Genomic DNA, 18,499 nt, shown 5'->3' on the forward strand with positions numbered 1-18,499 from the left:
TCCAGTTTTAAATCCTGATTCTTTGCCTCCTGCTCCAGTCAAACCAGACATACTACAGAGTCCCTGACTCTCACAAATTTCTTTATAAAAGCCCTGTTTCTGACCCAGAAACTATTTCCCAGGGACCCAAATGGGTGAAGGCCTCTACAGCTAAAAATCCAGTTCCCTCTGACACTGATTCCAGAGCATTAGACAGATGGGGAAGAAAGTATACACATCTGCTACTTTAGCAATGAGGGCCTTTAATTGCCAGTTTCACATGCTTAAATACCAGCAATATTCAATGTTTCAATTAAAACAAAAAATGCTTCCAAATTTAGATCTTCCTGACTATAAGGAGATGCAGAATTTATTGCATGCAGCAGAACAAGTGGGGAAACATACTTTGCAATGTGGTGTTGATTCATTAGAGGCCTCCTGTAGAGCAGCAGTTACAGGGTCTGTCATTCGAAGGCATGCTTGGTTAAAAGAACAAAGTTTACCTGATCATGTTAAAGCAAAACTATTGGATGCACCTTTCCAGCAGGATGTTTTATTTGTAGTTAAGGCAGAAGAGGTATTAAAGAAAATGGAGGATAAGGCAAACTCTATGCAAACGGTGAAGGATTTCTTACAGGTTCAGCCTCCTCGATTTAGCAGAAATTGGCCAACAAAAAATTGGTCCTTTCCAGTTGCAGACAGACCTCAAAGGGGCAGATACAGATGCCCAAGATGCAGAGTTCAACCACAAGGTTCTTACAGGCCTCGACAGTGGGGTGCATCAACCCAGAAAGGAGGGGAAGACGGGCCACAACCTTAAAGGAAACAGTCCAAATGACTTCCCCCTTCAGCTGCCAAGCACCTCTCTCTTGGCAGCCCCCTTGGGGGGGAAACTAGCACTTTTTCCTCACAATTGGCATATAATCACCCAAGACAAATGGGTTCTAAATATTGTATCTCAAGGTTACAGGTTCCACTTTCACACTTTGCCAAGGCTAAAAGGAATGCCAAATCTGCCACCAAATCAATGGGCAGAGGCTGAAAAACAAATAACAGCACTCATGGATATGAGAGCTATTCAAAAGGTACCAACACAGGAGCAAGGACAAGGGTTTTACTCAAGACTCTTTCTGGTTCCCAGAAAGGACAAAGCCTGGAGGCCCATTCTGGATCTGTCTTCTCTAAATACTTACCTGGATGCTCCAAAATTCAAAATGTTGACCCTACAGCAGCTTCTTCCCATGTTGGGCAATAAGGCTTGGCTCGTAACGTTGGACCTCAAGGAGGCATACCTGCATGTACCTATCAGACAAATTTGCAGAAGATACCTCAGATTCCTAGCAGGTTCAACGCATTACCAATTCTCTGCACTGCCCTTTGGCTTATCTACTGCGCCCAGGGTCTTCACAAAATGCCTGGCACTAGTAATTGCATTTTACAAAAGGGGATTCAAATATATCCATACTTAGGTGATTGCCTTATTCAAGCAGAAAGCAAGGGCATTCTTCTAAAGCATCTGCTGTTTGTAAAAAAAAACTTGCTAATTTGCATAGGGTACACAGTAAACGAAAAGAAGTCAAAACTAGTGCCCTCACAAGAGATAATATTCCTGGGTGCCAGCTTAAATACAACGGCCCAGATGGCTTATCTCACGCCAGACAAGCAAGGACAGCTGACTGAATACTTTCAGCTGATGGCAACAAAAATCCAACCCCCTGCAAGAAAAATTCTGCAGGCCTTTGGGTACATGGCATCTTGCATACTACTAATTCCATATGCCAGACTGCATATGAGGAAATTACAATGGTACCTAAAGGATGTTTGGTCTCAACACTGCTGGAGTCTGGAAACAGTAATGCCACTTGTTCCCTGCCTACAATAGGAGTTTCGATGGCGGGCACAGGCATATTACCAAAACAAGGGACAACCTTTCATTCAGCCCTCAGCCAGTCAGACACTGACAACAGATGCTTCGGATTACGCCTGGGGAGCACACATGGCAGGCAAATGTATTCAGGGCAAGTGGACCGCAGAACAAAGGCATCTTCACATCAATCAAAAAGAGATGCTAGCTGTACAAAATGCCCTAACAGCCTTCAATGACCTGTTACATCCAGGACCACTACTACTAAAGACAGACAACACCACAGTTATGTGGTACACAAACAAGCAAGGGGGCACTCATTCATACCCCCCTCTGCAGGCAAGCCATGACCTTGTGGAATACAGCTCTAACCTTTCAAGTTCATCTGTAAGCACAATTCCTGCCAGGAGAGAAAAATACTTTGGCAGACGACGTAAGCAGAAACATCATGGATCCACACGAGTGGAAATTAAATCCACAAATATTCAGCATGATCGCACAAAATTGGTGGAGACCGGACATAGATCTGTTTGCCTCCCCACTGAATTGCCAGCTACAAAAATTCTGCACAAGGACCTACCACACACAAGCATGAAAAGTGGATGCTCTCTCATTCAGCTGGAAAAACCTACGACTATATGCCTTCCCACCTCTGCCTCTCCTTTCAAAGGTACTCCTAAAAGCCAGACAAGAAAAGCCAAAAATGATCCTGATTGCCCCAGAGTGGCCACGCCAACACTGGTTCCCAGTCTTAAAGAACTTGGCTCAGGGCCCACCATGGATTTTACCTCAAGTTCCGTACCTCCTGACTCGGCAAAACAATCAGATATTTCACAGCCAGCTCAAAACATTAAACCTGGCTGCATGGTAGATTACTTAATAAAACGGACTACTCCTCTCACTAAAGCTGTGATGGATGTAATTTTGGAGGCCAGGAGGCCTTGCACCAGGGAATCATACTCAGAAAAGTAGAAGAGATTCTGTGCCTGGAACCAGGCTCAAGGCCTTGACCCTCTTGTCCCTAACATTCCTCAGATACTACAATATTTGACTGAGATGCTGGACAAAGGCCTATCATTTTCATTGATTAAAATCCACGCCTCTGCCATCTCTGCTCATTACAACACAGATCCACCAATTTTCTTGCATCCTTTACTAAAACAGTACCTCAGAGGGGCTAAAAACATAAGACCACCCCTTAGAGCTCCAACTCCAACTTAGGACCTCAACTATGTCTTGGAGAAATTAACCTTGCCACCTTTTGAACCAGCAAATTCAGCAGAAAAAAAAAATATGTGTCATGGAAAATTGCTCTGCTCTTGGCAATAACTTCAGCACGAAGAGTTTGAGTTACAGGCACTTATGGCAGTGGAACCTTTCATAATTTTTCATCAAGACAGGGTGTCTTTAAGAACAAACCCTACTTTCATGCCAAAGGTGGTATCAAGTGTGGCCCTAAACCAAACTATTAATTTGCCAACATTCTACCCAAATCCCCAGAATAAAGGGGAGAGACTTCTGCGTACTTTGGACATACACAGACAGCTATGCTACTATTTGGACAAAACAAAAGCCTTCAGAAAAACTGAACAACTGTTTGTAGCATATGCTGCAGGATCACAGGGGAAAGCCATTTCAAAACAGACCATTTCCAAATGGATAGGACACTGTATACGTTTCTGCTGCACACAACATGGAAAAACTGTGCCTAGCAACATCAGGCTTCATTCCACCAGAGCTATAGCCACCTCAGCTGCCTACCTCAGAGGAGTACCTACCAAGGATATTTTGGAAGCAGCAACCTGGGAGTTCAGTGCATACTTTTACCAAGCATTACCACCTGCCTCTTTACTCAAAATCCAGAGCTGGCTTCGCCACTGCAGTACTGCAGGGCCTTATAGCCACACCGAATGCTTTTTAGCTCCAGCCTCCCAACCTCAGCTTTGGGATTCTACCCAAGTGTAATGACTGCAGCAGTGAAACATGATGAACATAGTACAGTTTTGTACCTACCATAAATGTAGATGTTCGAGTGTCTTCACTGCTGCAGTCTAGGTTACCCACCCTCCATCCCCTCTTTCTTACCTGGGATTTATCTGTACCTTACTACCTATACAACCTATTGGTGTATTGGCTTGTAACTGAAGGAATTGGTTTTCTTTTCTTATGTATCTCTTATTAGCAATGTACGTTGCCTACCTATTTGGGAGCACCTGACATGTGGGGCAAAAAAAACTGAAGAAAATGGCGTCAGCTGCATCTTGTATACTCCTGGCGCACGGATGTCAGGGAGGAAGCGACCGCAACCGATGCCGGACCAAGACTTTGGAACTCTGGCTGACTACGGTACCGCCTGACTGCAGGATAACCCAAGTTTAATGACTGCAGCAGTGAAGACACTCTAACATCTACATTTATGTTACGTACAAAACTGTACTTTTTTACACCCTTTCCATTAATATCCATGGTACTTTTGAAGATTCAAAAGGACTCCCTCATGATTATTATAATGACTCCCTTCTGGCCCAGGCAGCCATGATTCTCCAGCTTTTGGAAATAACCAGAGGATTTTACCACAAGCTTCCTCACAGACTGGCTCTACTTGCACAAGAACAGAGATGTTTGATAAACCCAGAGTTGAATCAGTCTTCAGATGACTGCCTGGATGATAAGTTTCTTAATTCCTTTTAGGTCCCTCTTTACTGAGGATGTGCAGCAAGTACTATTGAAGCCAAGAGAACTTGCTACTAGAAAATCATATATTAGCAAATGGAAAAGGTTTTTTTATTTGGTGCCAGCAACATAGACAGAATCCACTCAAGACCAGCTGTTTTCTGGTTTTACAGTGTTTGTGTGAGCTACTATCCAGTGGCCTTTCCTTTACTCTACTCTTATCAGGGTTCATTTATCAGCCACTTTAGCATTTCTTTACATGGATCCTCCTCTTTCGTTACAGTCTGATGTCAAAATGTTTTTGAAAGGGGTTTTGCATAAGAAGGCCTCCATGATGACCATTGATGCCTCCTTAGGATCTTTATTTCAGGTAAGAGAAGCTACCATTTGCTCCATTTGAACCAGCTGATCTGGTTGACTTGAGGTTCTTAACATGGAAAACAATTTTATTCATTGCTCTCACCTCTGTGAGATTATTTGAGTTGCAAGCTCTTGTGGTGAATCAGCCTCATGTCTTTTATTACATGGACATGATTTCTTTAGGTATAAAAGGATTGGTTCACAAAGTGCTGTCGGAATTAACTTTAGGCCCACGTGTTCATCTCCCCTTTTCTTTCCTGAGCTTAAAAATAAGAGAAAAGATAGTCCATGTTTTGAATGACCACAGTCAACTCAAGTAATGTCTTGACGGAACTAAATCAGATCTTTTTATCAGTTGTTGATTTCTTACGAAGATAAAATGGGACAATTTGTGTCAAAATGGACTGTTTCAAAATGGGCGTCTAAAGTTGTTAACTTTGGTTATAGTCGCTACAACAGATGTATTCCAGGCAGGATCAAAGTGCATTCTTCCAGGACCTTGGCTTCACCTGTGGCTTTTTGGAAAGGGTTTGATTCTAGAAGTGTTTTCGAAGCTGCTGCTTGGTCCTTTGTACATTTTTTTGAAAAGCATTATGTGCTTGATTCCTTTTCCAGGTTTAGAGCAGCCTTTCCTAGGATCATTCTCTAAGGGTTCGTGGATTGTTCTCCTTCCACTTCTCAAATGTAGTAAGCTATGGTAATCTGCCCATATGAATAAAATAAATGCCGCAGAGTACTCAGAAAAAAGTTTAATAGTAAGGACTTTCGGTTGGAGTTCCCAACCTTCCTCAGACAAATTACACAACACCACAGCTCCTTTTATATACAGTAGTCATATAATTTAAAACCAATAATTTAATTAGAAATTCAATTAAAAGCCACAATTATGTTCACTACCACTGTTAATAAAACCAGCAACCCCCCCCCCCCCAAAAAAAAAAATTATAGGAATAATAGCCAATTTTATGAATTAACCAAACTCTCTACCTATTAAAACCATTTTTAATTTTAGAATACTAGATATAGAAACAATGTCATTAATACCAGAAGGCACAGAAGCATTTAGATAAATTTGCCAGCAGTATTCCCTATTTTCTAGTGCAAGTTTCCAAGGTCCTCTCTATGCAAATACTGTTATGGCAATGTGGGGGGGGGGCTAAGTATTTGTTTAATTGCCCTTTTATGACTTGTATTAAGTTGTATACTCGATTCCTTGATGATTTATTTATTGCATGGAGTGGACCCAAGGATCTTGTACCAGAATTTGATTATTTGAATAATTTGATTTTTTAACTTTCTCACATAACATAGGGGATGTGAGTATAGCCTATTTGGATGTATTTCTAACTAGAGACTTGGTAGGAGGTTATTTAAAATCTTCTGTTTTTTAGGGAAAAAATTATTCTAACAAATTTCTACATTCAAGTAACCAATCCCTATCATGTTAAAAAAAAGCTGCAGTAAAAGGCCAAATGGTACAGACTGCTAGGATGGCGTCATTGTTCAATGAGTTTATTGATGAGTGTAAATTTATAGGGCAGATGTTTTTGCATAGAGATTATCCTGAGGCTCTTGTACAGTCTGTAACTTCTGAATTATTATGAAGAGAATTTCTGGGTTTTATAACCCTCTGTTAGGACAATGTGTGGAGCCCAATGAGACTAAATCTTTTGAGGGTGTCTTAGATGATGGTAGCAGCTGGTTTTAACACAATATTATTGATAAATTAACTACCTCTACTAATGAGGGGGTGAGTATAAGGGAAGGTAATGGACCCAAAGGAGATAACGCTTTTATTACTAAATTTGCATAGTCAAATGATATTGAGTATATTACATAAAAATTGGGAACTAATTTTATGTGATAGGGAGGTGAGTTGTGTATTGGGCTCTGGCCCCAACATAATATAACAAGAGAGAGGGAACTTGAAGGATTGATGTGATACTTTCACTTCTACTGGTGCTAGAATTAAAGGTAAAATGAGAAAATGTGGGGTTTGTAATCAATGCAGATATATATTGGAGTGTGATCATATTTCCCTAGGGGGGTAGTAATATTGTTATTAATGGGCAATTTAGTTGTGTTGTAAGTGGTGTAGTATATACTGCCAAGTGATTTGCATTGTCCCGCTTAATATATTGGCAAGACGGAACAGAAAATTAGGCAGTGTACTGTATCTGCGATATAGGAAAAGGAAAACACAGTAATGCCCTATTTAAACATATTGAAGAGTGTAATAACCACTGTTTTGCATGTGTAGTATTAGAACAGGCTAAGGAAAACCCAAGAGGCGGACCTTGGAAACTTATACTAGAAAATAGGGAATACTAGTGGCAAATTTATCTAAATGCTTCCATGCTTCCTGGTATTAATGATATTGTTTTTATATCTAGTTTTCTAAAATTAAAAGTTTTAAATAGGTAGAGTTTGTTTGGTTAATTCGTTAAATTCGCTGTTATTATTCCTATAAAATTTTTTTTAGAAGGATTGCTGATTTTATTAACACTGGTAGCCAACATCTTTGTGGTTTTTAATTGAATTATTGGTTTTAATTATATGACTATTGTATATAAAAGGAGCTGTGATTTTGTGTAATTTGTCTGAAAAAGGTTGGGTACTTTAACCAAAAGCCCTTACTATTAAACTTTGTTCCGAGTACTCTGCGGCATTTATTTTATTTATTAGTTTGTAGTTGTAATCTTCCCGTATATCTAAGGCTACTGCAGCAGTGATCAGTATGATTAGCAAAATGCAGTTGTGTAAATAAACTTACCATAACAGTATATGCTTGAATGATCAGTGCTGCAGTAGCCACTTCCTCCTTTCCTCCATCCATAATGTTGTTTGGATGTTATTTATGCCAGACTATGGTTATTTTTGTTGTTCTTAGCATTGTCCTTTTCAGGGCTTGGATTCCCTCTCTCTGTTGGCAGGTCTTCCAAACTTATCTTTTAGTCAGCTCAGCTTGAGCTGCCTGACAGTTTTGGTGCATGGAAAGTACCCTAAAGCTGTGTAAGCTGGACAGCTGTTATGTCCTTGGTTGGATATAACCCATATAGCTATGGATACTGCATCGGGAAAGCCGTGGTGGTGCAGTGGTAGCATTGTTGCCTCACAGCAAGAGGTTCTCCCATTCGATTCTCTGTTGGAGCGCCTTGTGTGTGGAGTCTGCATGTCCTCCCCGCGGTCGAGTGGCGTTCGAAAGCCATGTGTAGAATGGGCGTGCCTTCGCTGAAGGTTGGTTGTCGAGCTGGCACCCGTAAAAAAATCTACTGCCAATCATTAGCGGACCGGAGTTCCGCTGTGGCGACCCCTAACCGGGAAAAGCCAAAAGAAGAAGCAGCTATGGCTACTGCATCAGTGATCATTCAAACATTTGCTGTTATAAGTTTAATTACACAATTGTACTTTCCTCTAGGAGGTAAAGCCCACCTGCCTATCTCACTAATGCATGCTAACCAAGCCACTATCCGTAACCCTGCACTGTCCCTTTAAAAAACGCTTTTGGCAGCGCTATTATTATCCAAACATATATGGTCTGCAGTAATTTCCTCAGAAACTGTTTTGTTATTTTAAATGTTATAGCAAAAACGCAGAATTATTTATTAATGCACACATGTACATTTTAAAGGCAAAGAGAACATGCACTCAGGTGGTACTAATTTGTATGCTGTGCTTAGTTTCCAGGTGTCTTGTTTGGAGAAATTTTGTAAGAAACATTTTGAAGCAGTAAGTATAAGGGTATTAACAGTTGTAGGTAGAGTCGAATTTAGGTCCGAATGGCGTGTTAGAAAATGACAGTGAAACATTTGCAGATCATTAAATTAAACATGAAACTGAAACTGCAGTTATTTAGGAGTAATAAATACAAACACTAATAAAAAAAGTGTTATTGTGACTTTAGGCAAAAAAAAAGTGCATAAAAATTGTTTTTAAGTTAATGTTCAAGATGCAACTGCTGCTTTGAAGCTATGAACACAATCGGAAGATGTTTAATAGGTAAATATGAAACTTGCTTAGAGATGTAGCACTTCATATAGCAGATGTCAAAATAAAAAAAAAAGTCAGACGTCTGGGGACAACCTTCTTGAAAATGTTAAGAAATAAAGGAGTTGAAAGGTCTGTATAAAAATCTAGGTCCTCATTAGATGGTAAAGGGCTCTGTAGAGATTTATCATGCTTAATACCCTTGTATTTTCTTATTTCTTTGCATTTTAAACTGTGATTATATATTATTAAATAGAGTATTATTTATGTTGATTTATCTTTTGTTTCCTGTAGGTTTCACCAGTTGATAGGATGGATCAAGTGCTTATTTTCTGTAAGTTGAAACCTGATACTATAACCGAAGATAATCTCCACAGTAACATTCTTGTATCCTCAATGCTAGAGTCGCCTGTAAGCACTTTTTACCAAGCATTGCGCCAAGTGTTTGGACCAGTATTACTTAAGGTAGAATATGATTTATCATATATTTGAATAAAGCATCCTTTGCTTTTTATGTTGGGATAATGTTTGTGAAGCATGTTTAGAAACGGTGGCTGTTTTTTTCTTATAGGTTTATAGGGAAGTGCTAAGCTAGCTACTGTTGGGGGGCCATTTTTAAGCATAGCCAGTTTCGCTTTTTTCTGCTGAAAATAACCCATCTCATTTGGTTATAGATTGACCTTACCAATCCCTTGGTCAATAGTTGTATATTACGCCTAAAGCGAATAATTAGGATCATACTGTAGATAATTCGAGGAGCCTTATGCATCGGATAAAGCATTTAGGAATTGCCTCTGTCCATTAGTAGTTCAGGGGGCAGTCCTGGGGTAAATTTTCCATTTCCCATCCATACATTTAAGTTGTGCTTGAAAACCTACAGGAATGAGCTTTATTTTATGTGGGTGGGTGTTCTGTTCCTTGGCAGCGGTATCCTCTGCAAGATATACCCGTCTCTCCAAACTGTTCTTTTGATGTTGTAGAAGACATTTAGAGCCATAGACCAAGTAATGCTGATGGTATATGACTTGCTGATGTGCAGTAAATCCATCAGTAGCGGGTCGGAGGATGCCTTATATGCCAGGGACAGGTATCCTCTTAGCAGTTTGTGGGATACTGAATATAGTGACATGGTTTTAAGTCGGTCCATGTTGGACATTTTGTTTAGGCCTGCATCTTATAGTGAATTATCTCTATGGACATTCCAGTTGTTCACTTGTCTGTAGAGATGCATGCCAAAAGTGGCATTCTATTCAATGACAGGCCTAATGAGGTCTGAGTAAAGGGGGTCAATGACATTCTTAGAGCTAGGCGCAATTTTTTTATCAGCTGTGTGATATAGAAGGACTTTTTTTTTACAACAATAGGCACATGTTGGTCAAACGTTAGGTCACTATTCACATATGTTTCCAAATCCTGAACAGCTGGGTCAACTCTTGGGGGGTGTATTGTCAATGTAGTGGTTCCCTGGGTTAGATTCGCAAAGGATACAATAATGTGTTTTTTTACATTTAGTCTCGGTCCCTGATTTTTTACACCAGTTATTTATTTGAGGTAAACCTCCCTTCAGGATGGCAAAGTCATTTGGGGATTCAATGACTGCTCCTAGCTTGCAGTCATCTGTAAACTTAATCAGCCAGAGTCATTTGCTATTGTTTTTTACTTCAGAAAAGTTGATACCAAACAAGAGAGGTCTCATTACAAAACCCTAGAGGACTCCAGTGGTGACTGGTCTTTTTGTGGAGGTAACGTCCCCTGTTTTGATTATGAGTCCTATCTGTGAGCTATTTGGCAATCCAGTGGGTGACATAGGAGTTTTTTCACAGTTTATTTAGTTTTAATACTATGCCTGAATAGGAAATTGTGTCAGAAGTTTTGGCCAGGTCAGGATATGCACTGTGTACCATTTTGCCTTCATCCATGTCTTTGGTGACCTTCTCAAAAAAATTCACCAGATTGAGCAAGCATGACCTGCCCTTAATGAATCCAAACTGAGCTGGGTCTACTGTTTGGAGTTTCTCTATATCCTGATTGATTAATTCCATGATAAGTCCTTTGTTGGTTTTGTTTGAGGCTGATCACACTTGATGATCTGTAATTGCCCGGTTTTGTGGAAGGTCCTCCCTTATGCAGGGCAGTGACTGAAGATCTTATCCATTTGCTTGGTGCAAAACCTTACTGGAGACTGAGATTGAATAGTGTTAGTTGTATGACTAAATTGTGCTTCATGCTATGTAAGATGCATCCAGTGATAATATCAGGACCCATTGATGCAGTATTTTTAGTTTTTGATGTTATGTTTCTTGATGCTGTATATTTTGCTTGATTTTCATATTCTTTGTTTTTATTATTTCATAAATCCTATAAATAATCAAGTGCTTTTACAGATCAAATAAAAAGTTGTGGTAAAGACATGTAAAGCCCTCCGTGAGATGCAGACAGCCTAGGACTGACTGGCCGAGCACTTGAAGAGCGAGTGAGAAAAGGTGGGAGTGAGTGTCCACTGCAATTTCTACACCTTTCTGGTGTGAGGGGAAATGGTCTGGATAATTGCAGTGCTGACATGTTGGTGGCTGGGGTGTGCAACAGGCAGCATGTGGTCCTGGGACATGTGCTTACCACTGAATGATCACTTTTATATATGGTAGCGTTCTCAGTGGTTGTGGAGAAAAGCACTTGCTCAGAGGGGCACACTGGTGGCCTTGCTGTAACATTAGCATGTGTGTCAGCTACCAGAGAGATGTTAGACTCTTACACACACCCCCCCAGTCTGTTATGAATGATAGCATTTGCTGATTCTAAGCTTTTACTCTAGTGAGCAGAATAAATGAGTTAGTAGGGTGATCAGAGAAGATGCTTGATGGTCAAACAAGTGCAAGGGATAAAAAGTGCATAATAAGTAAATCAGAACATTATATTAATGTCATATTCAGACTTGTGGCATTAGCATTATGTGTGTGGAAAATGCTTAGTCATCACTCAGACATCTTTATCATTAAACATTAATATTCTTCATTATTAGAAATGGCTTCCTATAGTAGAGTCCTAACGGTGACACTATGACCTGTTTATCATATTTAAAAAAAAAAAAAAAAAAAAAAAAAGAGAGAACCAAGTGCCAGTGAACTGTGAGTTGAGAGAGCAGGATTGAATGGCCTTTTTTCATCGTTGATTCACTTGGTAAAGCGGTGTGGCAGCTGCTTATGCCTGACTTCTGCCCTCGTGAGGCCTGGGGGTGGAAGGTGTTACACCAGGCCGAGTGACATTGTGATTGTGTGCAGGGGGTCCCTGTTCAACGAAAGGTACTGTTATGGTAACTTGCTGGTGAGAACTATGAAAAGGGAAGGGTAGGCTTATGAGGAAAACCTCTACCTGCAGTTAGAATGGAGCAGTTGCATTTTCTATCCTCCTTGGTTATGAAGATAGAAGTGGGAGTAGTAAGGATCTGAAGTAGTTAACTTAATTTGATCATCAACCTGTGTGTTTCGGATCTGACATGGATCAGAGCCAACAGCTTTCCAAGCTATGATCCGAGCTCCAAGCTCCTCCCCTTACCCATATTACACTGCAACCTCCTTCCAACACTCTGATATCATTTGCCGTGGCTTTCCCAAAACGTGGTCCATTGAGCTTCAGGCAGGTAGAATAGGGTTTACTTATTTTGTGGAAAAAGTTTAGTGTGCGTGTGTGGTGTTAACCTAGTCCTTTTCCTCCCCTCGGGTTTTCCGTCAAAACAAAAAAGAAAGTATTTTTTTTAGTTTCAGTGTGCCTTTGCTGTGTGTGGTGTGATTGTAGGGTAGGGCCTTAGTTAGCTATATATTGTTGTTCTGGTGATTGAGATGTCGGATCCTCAAAAGCAGACCTTCTCAAAATGCACAGTGTGTGTCCATAAGTTGTCTCTGGCTGATGGCCACACTCTATGCGTTCTGTGTTTAGGGGTCCCCCACCTTTCTTCGGGCTGCAAAATCTGTGCAGCCTTTAACCCCCGAGCCCTGCGGGACCACAGGACTAAATTAGTTTTAGCTGGGCTTCTCCTGACAAAGGCTATCTCTTCCTCTTCTCCTTCCTCTACGGCCACGTCTGTGGCCGGTTCATGTCCTCCTCCCCTGTCCGGGACTCACACTCCCATTTCTAAACAGGGTGACAAGGGTGCCAGGAAGGAAAAACACAGGGAGAGAGCCAGAGAAAAAGAGAGAGAGAGAAAAATATGGGGGTCGCAAGAGACCAGTGGACCCGTCGGATCCATTGGGTCTCCTTGTTAAAATTGTGACTACCCCGGTCAAATCTTCTAAGCCGTCTTCCCCTCGGCTCTGATCCCCGAGGTTTTCCCCGGAGCTGGAGGAGGCACAGCCTGCTTTGAGGTCATCCACCCATTGGCCCACTAGGTTGGTGTCGGTGGCGTCCTCTAGATCAACAAGAAGCCTCTCGGAGGCTGACATGGACCGGATGACGAGAAGGTTCATACAGACTCAGTTGCAGATGGGAGTGTTGCTGGCTCCCTCTCCCGCTGGAGTGGGTCGGCACCGATGTTTGTCCCAGTACCTCCTTCTCCGATCCATCCCAGGGTTTCGCATTCCCTGGATCCGAGGAGCCCCCGAGTCAGGGGGGTCGGCTCCGATGGTTCTCCCAACCTCGATGCCTGTCATGCACTCAAGTATATTGGATCCAGTGGATTCAGATCCAAGCTCTCGGAGCCGTGATTTGGGCGTTGGATTCAGGGGGGGTTAGTGTGTCTTCTGCTCAGTTATGGTCGGGACATACCATTCCGTCGGGTCCATCTGTCCCGGGTTCGGCACCGATCCCTTCGTCAGGTCCAAGGGACACGGTTGCTCACCCTTCTAGGTTGAGAAGCCAGTTCCCCTTTGGCCTTTGTTGTGGAGAGGGTTTTCTCAGGAGGATCGAGACCCCTCACTCTTTCCTTGTAGTCCGTCCTTGCTCCCTCGCTGCTGAGTGTGTCTTCCATCATTCCGTTCTCCCAAGGACAGCCTGTGTCTGATACTCCCCAGACTGTTCACCTTGGGGAATATAAAACTGTTTGTGAGCCTTCCCCAGAGAGCCCCCCTGAGGAGATTCCTCACAAATGCAAGTGCAAGAGGAGGCACCTGGACTCCCCAGAGTCCCTCACAGAGGATACTGACTTGGAGGAAGGGGAAGGCTCCCCCACATCACCTTCCGAGGATGTCTCATTTGGACACATAATGGAAATCCTGCGCTAGTGGGGAGGTTGGTCCACCCAAAATCTTTCCTCGAACGAGTCTGTATTTCTGGAGTCGTTCGCAGGCCCATCTACCTCTTTGGTGTCTCCCCCAGCTGATCCTCTGGTGGACCTCATTACCACCAGAGCTTGGAAGGAGCCGGACACTGTAGAAACTATACCAAAGAGGCCAGACAAGATTTTGAGTCCTCCTGTGGATAGGCCAGCATGGAGTAAGGGTTCCCCAGTGGATGCCATGGTGGTGGCAGCTGCCACAAAAAAGGAACTGGCCCAGGAGAGTTCCTCCGTCCATCCTCCAGACAAGGAGTCTAGAGTAATTGATCGACTCAGAAAGTGGACGTATGCTTCAGCTACCTTTGCTATAAGGGCGCTGAACTACATGGCCTACTTGATCAGACTGCAGTGCGACCTCGTGAAAGAGTACTCTGAGTCCCTTCCGAGTCCATTTCGGCCGAGGATAAACGTTCATTCTCGGCACGAGGGCAGAAGAAAATATGGTTCCGGAAGTCTTGGTATTCCCGGGACACTCAGGACTCCTTTTCCCCTAGAGGCAGAGGGGGGACAAGATGGACGCCGGCCCAGAGGCAGAGGGGGATCGAAGAATTTTAGGTCACGGTAACCATTCTCGGACCAACCCTTGCAGCAGCCCTGAGGGGTTGCCCGACTGCTCCACTGTGGAGGCAGTCAGCGGGGGCATTTTCTGAAGCACCTGGCTCAATGGGAGTCCATAACGTCAGACCTCTGGGTGCTTCAGATAATATCCAGAGGTTATTCTATTCCTTTTCTGATCAATCCCCTACCTTCAAAGCATCTCCCAGACATTCCACCTGTTCAAAGGGAGGTGGCTGCTTTGGAAATAGAAAAGCTGATCTGAAGTAGGAAGACTTCATTTGTCTGCAACCTGTGGGATTCGGATCCGACATCGGATCCGAGCCGGCAATTCATAAGCTTTAGGATCCGAGCTCCTAGCTTCTCCCTTTACCCATAATCCCCTGCTAAGCCCTGACTGACCTCAGATTTCGTTTGCCGCGTTCAATAGCTGAAAGGAATTTCGAGCTCCATAGCGAAAGGAAATTGGTGACATCTTTTTTGCCTATATTTTTTCTTATATAGTTTAAAGTGTGTTTGTTTAGGTTTTACTCCCTTCCTTAGTTAACCTTCTCGGGTGTTCATTTAGTGTGTGTTCGTTGTGTGTGTTTTTTTTTTTTTTAGGGCCTGTTAGGGCGTAGCTATGTCTGAATCCCCCAAGGCTATATTTTCTAAATGTACCGAGTGTGGCCATAAGCTTTCCCCGGCTGATGGCCACACTCGGTGCGTTAGATGCCTGGGGGTTGAACACCTGTCATCTGGTTGTACCATTTGTGCAGGGTTCAACCCCCGGGGTTTAAGGGAGCGGAGGTCGAAGTTGGTTCTGGCGGGACTTCTCCCTCCAGAATCGGCTTCGGCCCCTGCTATCCTCCCTACTCAGAAATCGCCAGTGGCTACTTCGGTCTCCCTTCCTCCGGCAGGGACTCAATCTCCCACTAAGAAACCGGAGGATAGGGAGACCAGGAGGGAAAAGGAGAGGCACAGAGAGGGGCACCATAAGCGGCGGGCCGAGGCCTCTGTCTCGGCCCTGCCACCTAAGCATGCTTCCCCTCTGGCTTCTAAATCTCCTCCTTCTCGGCTCCGATCCCCTCGGTTCTCTCCCGGACCCGAGGAGCTGGAGACTAGACCTTCATCGAGGTCATCGAGGCGACACTCTAGATCTGCCTCGGTGGCCTCGTCGAGGTCAACTTTTTCTATGTTGGACGCTGATATGGACCGGATGATGAGGCGATTCATCCAGGACCAGATGCAGATGGGAGTGCTCCTGGCCCCCCCCCCCCCATCCGGGAGGGGCCTCAACCTCTTTTTGCCCCCATAGCTCCTTCTCCGACCCGACTCCCGGGTTCGGAGCTTTCGGAGCCGGGCAGCGTTGGACCCGGGGGTGGGTCGGATCCGACTGGTCGGTGCACCTCGGATCCGCTCCCTCCCTTGAGTGCTTTGGGTACTTCGGACCCGACCTTTAGGAGCCGTGGGCCTAGCCTCAGATCCGAGGGAGCCGGTGTCTCTTCGACTCAGTCTAGGTCGGAGCGCACTGGTCTCTCGGATCCAACGGTCTCGGCTCCGGTTCTGATCCTTTCGTCTGATCCGAGTGGGGGTCGGCTCTCGGGTCTTAGAGAAGTCGGCTCCCCCTCGGCCTTCGACATTGTGGAGAGGGTTCTGTCGAGGACATCCGGACCCCCGGTCCCTGTCTCGGCTCCATCCCGCACTCCCTCGCAGATGGACCAGGCTCCCATCAGCCAGTCTCAGGGACAGCCCGCCTCAATGTCCCAAGTGGTTCCTTTGGAACAACTGGTTGCTGGCGAGGACTCCTCGGACAGTCCCCCCGAGGAAGTGCCTCTTAAGCATAAGTGTAAGAGGAGGCACGTGGACTCCCCCGAGTCTATTACTGAAGACACGGACTTGGAGGAAGGGGAGGGCTCCCCAAGATCACCCCCAGAAGATGTCTCCTTTGGAGACATTATGGAAATGTTAAGGATCGGGGGGGGGTGGTCTGCCCCCAAGGCCTCCTCGGACGAGTCTGTGTTCTTGGAGGCATTTGAGGCGGGCCCGTCTACCTCTTGGGTGTCCCCTCCTGCCGACCCTCTGGTGGACCTTATTGCCACCAGAGCGTGGAACGACCCGGACACCGTAGAGCCTGTTTCCAAACATCCGGACCGGATTCCTAGTCCCCCATCACACACTGGAGTAAGGGACCCCCAGTAGATGCCATGCTGATGGCTGCAGCCACAAAGAGGGAATTGGCTCAGGAGAGTCCCTCTCTGCATCCCCCGAGCAAGGAATCCCGCTCGATGGATCGCATTGGGAAGTGAGTCTTTAGTTCAGCAACCTTCTCCCTGAGGGCGCTGAACTATATGGCACACGTGATCAGGATGCAGCGAGACCTGATTAAGGAATATGCTGCATCTCCCCCGGAGTCAATATCGGCGGAGGACAAGCAAGTGTACTCCACCCGTATGGCCACTCTCAGAGCGGTGTCTAATACCTCTATGCGGCTCTTATCTCATGCAACAGAGGGTGCCGCTAGAGTTAGCGGATCGGGCCTTATTATGAGACGCCAGGCCTGGCTCCGGCACTGTGACTTCGCGGAGCCCTTCAAAGCGACCTTCGCGAATGCCCCCTTCGATGGTTCTGCCCTTTTTGGCAAAACGGTTCGCGAAACACTTGTCCAGAGCGAAAAGGACATGCAGATGCTGTCTGCCGTCGGAGTCCGCTTCTCAGCTCCCCAGAGGTCCTTCTCGAAGAACCAAAAGGGACAGAAGAAGATGTGGTTCCGGCAATCGCAGCAATCCTAACCTGCTCCGGACAACTAGTCCTTCTGTGGCAGAGGAGGACAGGGAGGTCGCCGTCCTAGAGGCAGAGGGGCTTCTAGGAACTTTGGGTCCAGAGAACCTTTCTCTGACAGACCCACGCAGCATCCCTGAGGGGTTACCCGGCTGCTCCTCTCTGGAGGCAGTCGGGAGGGGGGGGCGTTTTTCGAGGCACCTGACACATGGGAGTCAATCACGTCAGACCATTGGGTGCTTCGGGTGATATCCAGAGGCTATTCAATCCCCCTTCACAGGATTCCCAGATCCAAAAACCTCCCCGATGTACCACCCGATCAACGGGAGGTAGCAGCTGTGGAAATCGCACAGCTGCTAACAAAAAGAGCCATCCAACACGTCCCCCGAGATCAGACCGGATCAGGGTTTTACTCCAGGTTCTTCTTGGTGCCAAAAAAGACGGGGGACTTAAGACCGATCCTAGACCTGTCACAACTGAACCTGTCTGTAACCAAACAAAAATTCTGGATGGTCACCTTACAATCTATCCTCCCTCTTTTGCGGGAGAACGATTGGATGTGCTCTATAGACCTCAAGGACGCATACTACCACATTCTAATGGACAGACGGTCCAGGAGGTTCCTTCGTTTCCGGCTTGGAGCCAGTCACTACCAGTTCAGGGTCCTTCCCTTTGGTCTCACCTCTGCCCCCAGGGTGTTTACCAAGGTACTTGCAGTGGTAGCGGCCCACCTGAGACTCCAGGGAATGCAGGTGTTTCCATACCTGGACGACTGGCTCCTTACAGTGTCATCAAGGCATCTACTGTGCTCAGCCAGGGACTATTTCCTTCATATAGCTCCTCAGCTGGGCATCACCATAAACAGAGAAAAATCTTCCCTGGCCCCCACACAGCTTATAGATTTTATAGGAGGAAGATTGGACACAAGAAACATGCGGGCATTCCTCACTCTAGATCAACTGTCCAACCTGAGGTGTCATATCACGGCCATCTTAGAACCTTCTCCGACTGCAGCTATGGTCCTGAGGGCCCTAGGTTCAATGGCGGCAGCCATC

The 18,499-nt window shown here is 44.8% G+C and overlaps 1 protein-coding gene across 1 annotated transcript in view; it reads left to right on the plus strand.

Moving 5' to 3' along the window:
• DYNC2H1 (dynein cytoplasmic 2 heavy chain 1) overlaps positions 1-18,499 on the plus strand; it is a 6,555,988-nt gene that overhangs the window by 65,959 nt on the left and 6,471,530 nt on the right. The window contains exon 3 of the mRNA XM_044072582.1: positions 9,158-9,328. Within this exon, the coding sequence (XP_043928517.1) occupies positions 9,158-9,328 (171 nt within the window). The remainder of the gene's footprint in view (positions 1-9,157; positions 9,329-18,499) is intronic.

The sequence above is a fragment of the Protopterus annectens genome, chromosome 5.part0, assembly GCF_019279795.1.
Source record: "Protopterus annectens isolate FY-2018-M chromosome 5.part0, PAN1.0, whole genome shotgun sequence".
Lineage (NCBI taxonomy): Eukaryota > Metazoa > Chordata > Ceratodontiformes > Protopteridae > Protopterus > Protopterus annectens.